This window comes from Apostichopus japonicus, chromosome 16 (genome assembly GCF_037975245.1).
Source record: "Apostichopus japonicus isolate 1M-3 chromosome 16, ASM3797524v1, whole genome shotgun sequence".
Classification (NCBI taxonomy): Eukaryota; Metazoa; Echinodermata; class Holothuroidea; order Aspidochirotida; family Stichopodidae; genus Apostichopus; species Apostichopus japonicus.
In genome coordinates, this window is record NC_092576.1 from 28,712,613 (window position 1) to 28,725,850 (window position 13,238).

General features: G+C 36.6%; 1 protein-coding gene across 1 annotated transcript; it reads left to right on the forward strand.

Annotated features, from left to right (window-relative positions):
• Positions 1 to 458: 458 nt before the first annotated feature.
• On the forward strand, positions 459 to 5,903 carry LOC139982866 (uncharacterized). Its single transcript, XM_071996014.1, has 3 exons — positions 459 to 693; positions 3,256 to 3,309; positions 4,412 to 5,903. The coding sequence occupies exons 1-3, from the start codon at positions 654 to 656 to the stop codon at positions 5,827 to 5,829; spliced, it is 1,512 nt and encodes a 503-aa protein (XP_071852115.1). The 5' UTR covers positions 459 to 653; the 3' UTR covers positions 5,830 to 5,903.
• Positions 5,904 to 13,238: the final 7,335 nt, after the last annotated feature.

The window sequence follows — 13,238 nt, forward strand, 5'->3', positions numbered from 1 at the left end:
ACTTCTATGCCACCATATAAAGTAATCTTTAAATAGATAAGCTAGTTATGTATGTCGTTATGGCACCAGCGAGGTTGAGAAAAATTATAAAAAAGGACGCAAAATGCTGCTTTAAGTATTCGTATCGGTCGAGGGTCAAATCGAACTGGATAGGTACGTTGTGTTAATTGGTTCTAGAATTCAATTGTGGTTGTTGAGAGGCGGCGTGCCACAACTTCAGCGTTACTTCCACTACTTGTTTAATTGTAAAGTGTTTACTTTATGGAATCACTGTTGTTGTTTTATTGACCTATTTTGTAAGGAGGTATTAAATATTAACTGTTGATTGTCTCAGGTCTCATATATGGAGATTTACATTGACCTTTGTCCAACAAAGCAATTAATTATTATTGTATCATGACATGCATATTCAACTCACCACAACTCACTCAGTTAACGTGCACACTGTTAGTATGTATAATGTTTACCCTATACATATAGAGTATATATCACATGAGAGATTGCCTAGATCTCGATCGTTGTCTTAACATAATGTTAACGATATACAATGCGGATTTTTTTTGCGATCTGAATACAATTCAAATATTGAACGACGCACACTGTTTCATGAAATCCGTTTTAAATCATTCCATGTTGGACATTCAGTTGACGAAATGACGGCGAAAAGTGTTTGGATATTTTTGTCGTTGATAGGTAAGCAGCAAAAGAAGGTCTGAAATAGTTAATAGGCTATACCTTAGTTACTGTGGTTAGGCCAGTAAAAACAATGTAAACTTGACAGAACGCTCTCATTGACAGTTACATCAAGCCGACCGTAGACTACAGATTTAGAGAATTTAGTAGAAAATTGTCTTGGATAATTGGCATGCAATTCGGGCTATATTTCCATATCACTTATGCTTTTGAAATAAGACCATGCATTTAAACATCACATTTTTATCTATCAGTGGTTGTACTAGAGTTAAGTTATGCTTCTCATAAGCCAACAAAAAACTAGCTTAACATCAAAACAATAGACTTTTAATGAAATATTTACAATTATGGCCAAAATGACAAAGTTACTTGCCAATGACAAGTGGAGCTGAATATCGGTTATTAGTGGTCTGTTGTTATTTTTGTAGGTATTCAAACGGACGTACGTGTTGAAACTGAGTACTTAGAATTTATTAACAATGACTTAACATTCACCACTCCGATTTTCCCCTTACTTTCTCTTTTTTTCGACCATGAACTATCGATAAAATTTCTGTCTAATATCTTTCCTGAGTCCGTTTCAACTCAGCATGATCATTCTTGTTTTTAGCACAATATCGTCAGTTGAATACATTCTCTTTATCTTTTGACCTTCCCGTGCAACGGCACTGTTCCATATACTACATTTATGTATTGATGTGTACGTAATGATTGCCTTACAATGTTATTAACTATTATTATTTATGAAGGCGAGTCTTGCACAATCTTTTCATAGATATGAACATCGTCATCATCGTCAGAAAACAAAATGGCGTTTTTCTCATTATAAAATATACACTGTAAACATTTTTTTTCTGTATATCTAAAAAAAAAAAAATCAGTCACTGTAACTAAACATCCACGGTTGTTATCATTACAGATCCAGTTTTGTTTACTCAGTTCATGATGTCAACATGTAACAACGTTTTTAAACTTGAGAAAATTTTTGGTACATGGATCAAACTTACTCGATTTGAAATAAAATAATTAATCAATTTACAGAGTAACACTTCGGATACTGCATGGTAATAATGTTGTTGTTGAAAGTAATCATTATGTTCCTTCAAAGGAAACTGCTATAGGTTGACAAAAGCATTACGTGATTTTGGGGAAAATCTTCTGTAAATGAAGAGAAACGTGTACATGAACCATATATTTAGATTAAAAATAAATGGTAACTGATACAAAGGAAAAACAGTACCGGAAGTAAAATGTACCAAAAACACATACTTTTGTTTCAACAACGTGCAATCACCACATTTGTCTAAGGATGAAATAGAAGTTTCAAATCAGCACTTCAATTAAGAAATGTAAGAAAGCATATCACTTATACATTTACAGTTTATAAACATATTTTCCAGCTGGCGTTTTCTTGACACAAAACTGAAGGTACCATACCACAAGCTATATATATATATATATATATATATATATATATATATATATATATATATATATATATATATATATATATATATATATATATATATATATATATATATATATATATATATATATATATATATATACTTGATGACCTATGCAATTCAAACAGAGATACTAATACTAAATTATCAGAACGTATTATCCTAAATTTTCTGCTGAAATCGGTTTTCAAAGATAGCATACTATTTTAACCTTAAGCAAATTCGACAAAGTTCACGTTTGTATTCAGTCAGTACTGAATGACATTCATTATTGCTTTTCTTTATGTACATCCCAAGGATACAGGTGTCCGTTGAGGGTGCGAATGTAGACAGGAATCTTTATCATCACATGTCAATGACGCTAAAACGAAACGGAATATAACTTTTATATCTGACAATTTCATGTATTATGCTGTATTTCGTGTACTCTTAACATTTGAAGCTGATTATAGCAGGATAGCTCTTTTCAGTGTTAAAATATCTTATTAGTGATATTTCATGTATGGAACCTTGAACGAGTCAGCAAGGTATATCATCCCGTCCAAAGTAGACAATGAAACCTCGTAGAACGTCATTCCTGTTTTCGTCTTGTTTGTTGAAGACATTGAAATTCGTGCTTAAATGTTATATTCAAGATTTCCGACTTATTTAGCAATAGATAGACTACTCTATTAGCTGATAAATATGATTCCAATACGAATAATATAATCTCTTTTCTTGAACAATATCAGTATTAATGATTTTTCCTGTCCGCTGAAACGCACCTTGTGTTATCTATCTTGTAAACAAGAGATGCCAGACAGGCCTTTCAGAAGTCTGCGGTTAACATTTTCAATTAGGAACGACTCAGTCGAATACCATATGATTCAGGAGCCAGAAACTGTCTTTTCACAAACTAGCAAAAGCATAATCCACAGACTACTATAGTCTTATTGAGTGCATAAAGTCGATAACTGCACACGACACGTTCTTTGTCCTTTACTATATGCACATTTACTCTACACAAAACACACTTCATTTTACACTAGTCTACCTTATCAGAACCTTAAATCATATAAGAAGTTATCATTTTTACTTTTATTTGTTTTCCTTACAGCTGTGGTAGTATGCACTGCTTATCTTTCGCTGTACAAAACGGATCGTATAAAATGTATGTATCAATGATTAATATCAATCTATACTTCATGAATTGGTTGCCCTTGTAGAGTAACGTCACGTCTCGCCGACGAAAGCACTTTCCATTTCTGTCCTAGATCAGAATGGTAAAATCTAGCTCAGTTAGAAATAGACCATATATTGGGATTTCTATTGCTATTCCGACATCTTACTTTTAGGATGCTGAAAGTGCTCTTGAAGCAAGCTAAACGATTATTGTCATTTAAACGCAAGCATGTCGTTAGTTTCGTTTGCTATAGTTATTGCATACGGTACCTTCTCAGTCTTCATGTCAATTGTACTCAATGCTTTAAGAAGTAGTAAATAAGCAACTTGTCTAACTCGCCAGCATATATGTATATAAATATATATATATATATATATATATATATATATATATATATATATATAGCATTAAGTACTTATACGAACGATTAAACACTAACATGTTGAGAATCACTTACAAAATTAGTCACTAACTAATCTGATATATTGAATAGATGAAATAATGTCCTACATTCTCATATTTCATTGATCGTTTTATTTAATGTAACCAGGGGCGTAACCAGTATGTAGCACTGTAGGCCCGGGCCTACACTTTTTTTGGCTACGTTATTTTTCAAAACACCCATAATTCAAATCCATAAGCTTGCTGGACGAGTAAGAGTCTAGACAGGAAAAACTTGAAATGAACGCAAGAATATGGCTTAATTAGGGTGACCTGGCATGCCGTTTCATTCAACACTTTACCCGCCGAAAAAGACTAGGATCCGCAATTTTGTCAGAATGAACACTAGGGAGGCGCCGTTTCCGGCCATCTGGGGGGTTTGTAAAACCAAAACTTTTCTTGTACGCTCCGCGCCAACCGATCTGGCGCTCCGCTCAGATAGTCGTGCCTACATCTTTTAAAACCCTTGCTACGCCCTGGTAACATATCCTGTTTCTGAGTTTCTTACGTTGTCAGTGATTTCTTTTTAGTCATTGCATTTGACAGTTGTAGACCACTATTATTTGTATTTGTTTGTTTTTTTGTCCATTAATCAAATTATCGTCAGGATATCTCTCAAATAATTGTCTTTTTTTTATCTTTTAAATAGTCGACAGGGCTTTACTGCCGCCGAAGATAAAGTACGGATACCCTTATGCTCCAACTTCAGCTCTACGACATCATAAAGTAGAACGAAAGAAATTAGAAGAACAAAGAACAAACTCAAATGAAAGTAGCATAAATGTGGTTGAAAGTTATTTTAAGTCCACTGTAACCGCATCCCAATATTTGGATCTCACGATACAAACTCCGACAGAAAGTAATACCAGAAACGATGTCATGTGTGCAAATCAGCGCTGTTTTAATGTGACCTGCGGAGTGAACTCGTCAGGAGTCGTAAGCGTAAACATTCAATCCAACGGCCCTGACGACGCATCATATTTCTACGTGAGACTTGTCGGCAGCGAAGGATCGGTTCTGGCAACTATAGTTTCAGATCAGGATGAGACCTTGAAAAGGTTAGATGCCATGAAGGTGACAACTACCGGCACTTACAACGTATCTATTAAACTCATCTACGACAGCCAATCCTCAGCGTATGGCCTCGATAAACCTCAACGAAAGGAATTAAATCGAGTGCTTTGTAACAGAAACAGTACTTGCTACATGTCAGTGGATGTAGTGGTCAGCCATGATGTTTTAGCTAGTCATCGAAACAGTCACTTCGGTTGGAGACCATTTCGTTCGGATGACAAGATATTAACAAACGATAATACTATCCAAATAAGAGATAATGGACAGCAATTCTACTTCCACGAGGCAGCTAATAAACTGTTCTTCATTAGAGACAATCCACGTACCGAAGAACTAAGGAAATGTATGAGAGAAAAGAAATTTGCCATCATCGGAGATTCTCACGAAAAAATGATAGCTAAAGTCTTGAACATTACGCACTCGACCAATATTGGATGGCGAATGTTTCTTCATGGTACAGGAGTTTATCACAACGTCTCCCCCGACAATAATTTTAAGGCATACGTCACCGGGAAATTACCAGCTGTGTTTGTTCCAGGAAAAATGCTGGAAAATCTAAAAACTGGTGAATACAAGAAACTACAAGCAAAAGAAAACTATGATGGATGGGTATTTAGCTCAGGACATTGGGACTTGAGAGATGTCTCGCTAGAAGAATACATGAAACACCTTGAAGAATTATTTCAAAAATGGGATGACTTTAGACGAGACACAAAAGTGAATTTATTTTGGAATGGAATACCTTCTTATTCATACAAGAGGGATAGTTGGAGAGGGATGGAACGTAGAACAAATATCAAAATAGGTCTTGCAGATCATTTCACAAAGTTCCTTTGTCAAAAGTTTAACGTCAGTTTTGTGCCCTTCTTCGACTTATCTTTTCCGTTCTACTCCAAATCGTGCGATACACACCATTATCTTTGTCCAAAACCACCGAGTCCCATCGGAGAAGCTCAACTTAACATTCTGTTGCAAACAATTTGCAATTCCTAATAAATATTGATGATAATGTGTATCGAAACATTAAGTTATGATCAGTAATGTTGTTTAATAGAGGAACGCATATATATATATATATATATATATATATATATATATATATATATATATATATATATATATATATATATATATATATATATATATATATATATATAGCATTAAGTACTTATACGAACGATTAAACACTAACATGTTGAGAATCACTTACAAAATTAGTCACTAACTAATCTGATATATTGAATAGATGAAATAATGTCCTACATTCTCATATTTCATTGATCGTTTTATTTAATGTAACCAGGGGCGTAACCAGTATGTAGCACTGTAGGCCCGGGCCTACACTTTTTTTGGCTACGTTATTTTTCAAAACACCCATAATTCAAATCCATAAGCTTGCTGGACGAGTAAGAGTCTAGACAGGAAAAACTTGAAATGAACGCAAGAATATGGCTTAATTAGGGTGACCTGGCATGCCGTTTCATTCAACACTTTACCCGCCGAAAAAGACTAGGATCCGCAATTTTGTCAGAATGAACACTAGGGAGGCGCCGTTTCCGGCCATCTGGGGGGTTTGTAAAACCAAAACTTTTCTTGTACGCTCCGCGCCAACCGATCTGGCGCTCCGCTCAGATAGTCGTGCCTACATCTTTTAAAACCCTTGCTACGCCCTGGTAACATATCCTGTTTCTGAGTTTCTTACGTTGTCAGTGATTTCTTTTTAGTCATTGCATTTGACAGTTGTAGACCACTATTATTTGTATTTGTTTGTTTTTTGTCCATTAATCAAATTATCGTCAGGATATCTCTCAAATAATTGTCTTTTTTTTATCTTTTAAATAGTCGACAGGGCTTTACTGCCGCCGAAGATAAAGTACGGATACCCTTATGCTCCAACTTCAGCTCTACGACATCATAAAGTAGAACGAAAGAAATTAGAAGAACAAAGAACAAACTCAAATGAAAGTAGCATAAATGTGGTTGAAAGTTATTTTAAGTCCACTGTAACCGCATCCCAATATTTGGATCTCACGATACAAACTCCGACAGAAAGTAATACCAGAAACGATGTCATGTGTGCAAATCAGCGCTGTTTTAATGTGACCTGCGGAGTGAACTCGTCAGGAGTCGTAAGCGTAAACATTCAATCCAACGGCCCTGACGACGCATCATATTTCTACGTGAGACTTGTCGGCAGCGAAGGATCGGTTCTGGCAACTATAGTTTCAGATCAGGATGAGACCTTGAAAAGGTTAGATGCCATGAAGGTGACAACTACCGGCACTTACAACGTATCTATTAAACTCATCTACGACAGCCAATCCTCAGCGTATGGCCTCGATAAACCTCAACGAAAGGAATTAAATCGAGTGCTTTGTAACAGAAACAGTACTTGCTACATGTCAGTGGATGTAGTGGTCAGCCATGATGTTTTAGCTAGTCATCGAAACAGTCACTTCGGTTGGAGACCATTTCGTTCGGATGACAAGATATTAACAAACGATAATACTATCCAAATAAGAGATAATGGACAGCAATTCTACTTCCACGAGGCAGCTAATAAACTGTTCTTCATTAGAGACAATCCACGTACCGAAGAACTAAGGAAATGTATGAGAGAAAAGAAATTTGCCATCATCGGAGATTCTCACGAAAAAATGATAGCTAAAGTCTTGAACATTACGCACTCGACCAATATTGGATGGCGAATGTTTCTTCATGGTACAGGAGTTTATCACAACGTCTCCCCCGACAATAATTTTAAGGCATACGTCACCGGGAAATTACCAGCTGTGTTTGTTCCAGGAAAAATGCTGGAAAATCTAAAAACTGGTGAATACAAGAAACTACAAGCAAAAGAAAACTATGATGGATGGGTATTTAGCTCAGGACATTGGGACTTGAGAGATGTCTCGCTAGAAGAATACATGAAACACCTTGAAGAATTATTTCAAAAATGGGATGACTTTAGACGAGACACAAAAGTGAATTTATTTTGGAATGGAATACCTTCTTATTCATACAAGAGGGATAGTTGGAGAGGGATGGAACGTAAAACAAATATCAAAATAGGTCTTGCAGATCATTTCACAAAGTTCCTTTGTCAAAAGTTTAACGTCAGTTTTGTGCCCTTCTTCGACTTATCTTTTCCGTTCTACTCCAAATCGTGCGATACACACCATTATCTTTGTCCAAAACCACCGAGTCCCATCGGAGAAGCTCAACTTAACATTCTGTTGCAAACAATTTGCAATTCCTAATAAATATTGATGATAATGTGTATCGAAACATTAAGTTATGATCAGTAATGTTGTTTAATAGAGGAACGCATATATATATATATATATATATATATATATATATATATATATATATATATATATATATATATATATATATATATATATATATATATATATATATATATATATATAAATATATATATATATATATACAGGGCAGGTTAAATATTTCACCATGAATAATTCAAGTAAATCGCAAATTTCACCCGACTGAGTTAGGTATGAGCATGCATCTTTATGGACGGGCTGTTTGCAGATCAAAAGAATTGGGAATGAGGTGTGGGAGGCAGTGGGATTATTATCCGCCCTCTCCCACCTACTTTCTCTTGGAGATGGGGGAATGTAATCAACCGACCCTACAAAACCCACAGACGGTCGCCCCTCCCCCCCCCCAGCCAGAGGCCCACACATCTACATCCCACTTGAGATCACAGGGCTGGACAGTCGACGAAAGTCCACCTCAACCCTGCTACGATAAATATAATCACACATACATCTTAAGCCTACGTCATGTGTATTACCGTCTGCCTAACCTGCCCTACCGTTTGCTGTATTCCTCTTATTGACGTTCTGGATGTCGAAACAACAATAAAATATAAATGGCATGCATGGGCGGGATATCGGAGGGTGCAAGAGGGGGCATTTGCCCCCCCCCCCCCACTTTTTCCCAGACCTTAGTTCACTTTTTTGTGGTTTTTGCAGACAAATGTGCACAACCCTAATCGAAATTATTCCCCCACAACAGCTCTATCAAATGGGCTTATGTGTTTTGAATCTAAGTCGAATTTGTGTCTAACATCGTAACATGTAGCATGCAGAATAACTGGAACTAGCACATGGTTCGCAGCACAGGTTACGAATCCTGGAGCTAACAGACTAGCGATTCAATTCTGCATGTGATGAATCCGCGGCATGTGCTACAGTGCTAGCTTCAGGAATTGATTTTCAACGTTGATGCTCTACTGAATGCGTTGAATAACTAAATCCAGATAAACAAATTTACGAAAGCCAGATTTGCATATTGGGTATATCAATAATTAATTTCAATACACTGACATATGACACCCCCCCCCCCCTCGTGTCATTCAACAATATGCAATGGCAATGCCGATGTAATTTCTTTACTGCTCGAATTTCTGGAGTGATGCATGCAAATCGAATAATGTAAATTACAAATTGGCACTAGCACAGTAACAAATTAAATCAATTGTCACAGTATACAGCACTCGGCAGTCTCGGTAGGGCCGATAAAATAATGTGTGGCTTTGAGTTCCGTTTTTGGATCTATTCTCGATGATGAATGAAACACTTACGTTTGGTATTGCATAAAAGGTAATTTCTTACACACGAAAGTGGGAGTCGGGGGGGGGGGTAAAGGTATTTTCACTGCCCCCAATATTTGCCAAGAAGTGGGGACCGCGGGGAGAATCTCGAAGTGGGTGCTGAACATATTCTTGATCAATTCTTGAACATATTCTTGAACAATATCATAACAAATTTTGGGGGAAAGAACTGTCTAGGTGCGATTTATTGTTACCAGAGTTGTCATTTTTGCTGATCTAGGATTTCCTTTTTGCTTAAATTTCGACGCGCCGCGCCAACTGATGGTGGTGCACCGCCTAAATAGTGACGTATAAGCTTCAGTTGTACATCACCATACAAGTTTGTCTATCCGTCCTCCCTTAATTTACACACGTTCATTAATTGTTAAGATGCAATTTAAAGCCTATATGGGTGTTAATTTTACCGATCTAAGGGTACCTTTCATCGAAAATTTCGACGCTCCTTGCCAACCGATGATGGCGCTCTGCTAAGATAGTTACGTATAACAAAAGTTGTACATCACCATCTGACCATATGTTCTACTATCAATCCTCTTCAAATTTTTAAACGATAATTAACTATCTTGATACAATTGCAGACAAGAGATCCATATTTCAAGGATGGGAACATGCAGCTTAGAGCACTAGGGAAGTGCCGCTTCCGGCCATCTGGAGGGTTTGTAAAGCCAAAAACTTTCTTGTACGCTCCGCGCCAACCAATAGTGGCGCTCCGCTTCGATAGTCTTGCTGGTAGGTGTGCCCCCCCCCCCCCCCACTTTCACAACTCAAATCCTGCCCTGATGGCATGCGTTCCGTTAAGGGCACAGTTTCATAATGGCAACTATATGCTCATGTCCAGCGAGTCGATTGTTCTTCAGGCTGCTGGTGTAAATTATCAAAACAAACTTGTAAATGTAGAAATACTTGACCAGTTCCGCAAAATATCGACTTTTCAAACATTTAATATTTTTCAGTGAATATTCCAGCATAGGGTTATATTACTTATATTGATAGCTGATTAACATTTCATTTATTGGGAGACTAATTAATGCATTTTCACTGTTTTAATGTCGAAAAATCACTCTCTTTGTTGGCGTCTTAACTGTTTTTTCCCCTTTGGCAGATATTTTATTTGACATTTTGAAAACGACACAAATAAGTCATATATGTCTGGAAAAAATAGGTATATTGGTTTACATTTCGGAGTTTTATTTCTAATAAATTCCTTGTTTATCAAATAAGCTACTCGATTTAATCATACATAATAAACCCACGACCTAGCCGATCCCCAAATATGCCATTTGTTGTTCATAGTTGATACTTCTACTGTGAAAGTATATATAAAATATCAATAATTGTGTAGTCAAACATCACATAATCATGTTGGTTTAGTATTTATTATATTGCTACCAGAATATCTCTTTCACGTGAGAACGTATCATTCGCCTGTGCAGAGTGAGAGCTTTCAGTGTCACATTTCCTGACACCTGCTGCGTTCGTAGCAATTAGTAATTCATTTCAATTTGTTTTATATTCGAGACAGGATGGATCAAAGGTCGACAGGTGTGTACCAGTGACTTGCGGTATCATTACAATTTAAAGGCAAGAAAGAGTTAAAATTTCAGAAAGGTAACAGTAGTCGTAGTAATTCAGTGACTTTCGACACGCATATCAGTTAACACTGCGTAGGTGTTGCTCAAATACAATATGTTGTCGTTTAACAATATTTACAACCTAATTGCGATTTCTCTTTTAGCAGTCTGTATTTAATTGACCGACCATTAAAGACTGGTCTGAGAAGAAATAGCCTACAGTGACTATTTGTTGTGTCTTCGTTGTCTCTCCATTTCGGCTCTGTATACTTCCAAGCCATTCTATATATTGCTTGACTTAACATGATATAACATAGTTACAACTACATTGTTATCTTCAGAGAATATACAGCTATAAATAAACAAATCAAAGCAGTACTAGAAACTTGCAAAGAATGACATTTATGTACCTTATCTTTCCATTTACATTCCCAGTACGTCCATAACCGTACATGGAATGTCAAAAAGAAGAGTTTGCATTTAGCCTGAATCGATTGGCCATAACCGAATAAGATATGCCGTATTCGGCATCGGGCTAAGCTAGACATTTTAAGAGGGGGTCATAACCCGGACTCTCTTTATCCCGAACCACATATGACCGTCAGTCTACCCCCGTAAGGAACTCTAGTAACAAACACATTATTTTTGATGCTGTTGCATATGTAGCTGAAGAAAAGAACTTGTCAACGAAACTACTAAAAGAACTATTAATGTACTAATATCGTATCACGCTAAAGAATGCAATCAAGGCTTATTTCCGGTTGCAATAAATCATCTCTGGAACCTAATTAAATGTGCATGGGTACTCATTCGTTAAGTGAGTTACGAGTGCAACATCAATTTAACCGAATACAGCATCAACTTTAAACGAGTACAGCATCAACTTTAAACGAGTACAGCATCAACTTTAAACGAGGACAGCATCAACTTTAAACGAGTACAGCATCAACTTTAAACGTGTACAGCATCAGCTTTAAACGAATACTGCATCGACTTTAAACGAGTACTGCATCAATTTTAAACCAGTACATCATCAACTTTAAACGAGTACAGCATCACCTTTAAACGAGTACAGCATCAACTTTAAACGAGTAAAGCATCAACTTTAAACGAGTACAGCATCAGCTATAAACGAGTACAGCATCAGCTATAAACGAGGACAGCATCAGCTTTAAACGAGTACAGCATCAACTTTAAACGAGTACAGCATCAACTTTAAACGAGTACAGCATCAGCTTTAAACGAGTACAGCATCAACTGTAAACGAGTACAGCATCAATTTTAAACGAGTACTGCATCAACTTTAAACGAGTACAGCATTAACTCTAAAAAAGTACAGCATCAAATTTAAACACCGATGTCCCTATATCCAGCTGATTCACACAGAGATTACATTAACTACTGTAAATCTTGAATTTTATATCACTGGAAAAACTGGAATGTGCTGATAAATATGATAAATCGGTAGCATGTATTATAAGGTTTACAGTTAGAACTGAGGAAATGTGTAATCCCAACAAATGCATCAAACTGAATTTGTTGGAATTACACGTATCCTCAGTGCTTACTGTAACCTTAATAGCAGACGCTACTGATTTATAGCACGATTCAGTTTTTACCTTGGTACAAAACATTAAGGTTTACAGTAGTTACTGCGTTCTCTGTGTGTATCGGAAGATATGTAAGGAATGGGCAACATGGTGTGAAACGAATCTTAATGATAATGCTTCATTGCGCGGTAACGTTATGTTTTATGAGTGACAAGTATTGCAGCCGTTGTGTAGAGCATTGATTTGCTGCATGTGTTTGTACCATATGATCTACGCATCGATCGGTACTGTCTGCTATCGGTAGTGTATTGATTACACTTGGATGCTAACATTGTCGTGTTTAAGCATGCGCACTGTGTTTTTTCGATTGAGTTGGCATCTTTCTATTTATAATCTATGAGTGATATTAGTCAGTTATCATGGCAAGGAAACGGTGAGTAAGTTCAGTTTTCTGAACCTTTGCATGAGTGCTGAATTTTTGCTTTATTCAATCGATGCATCCATCATTCACCATTTTATTTGAAACGACATTATTGTTACTTGACACTTATGGTAGCATTGAGTTTGTAATTACAGTCCTTGTGAAACGCCACCGACCCCCCCCCCCCCTCCCCCCTCATTATTCGTCATTGGACA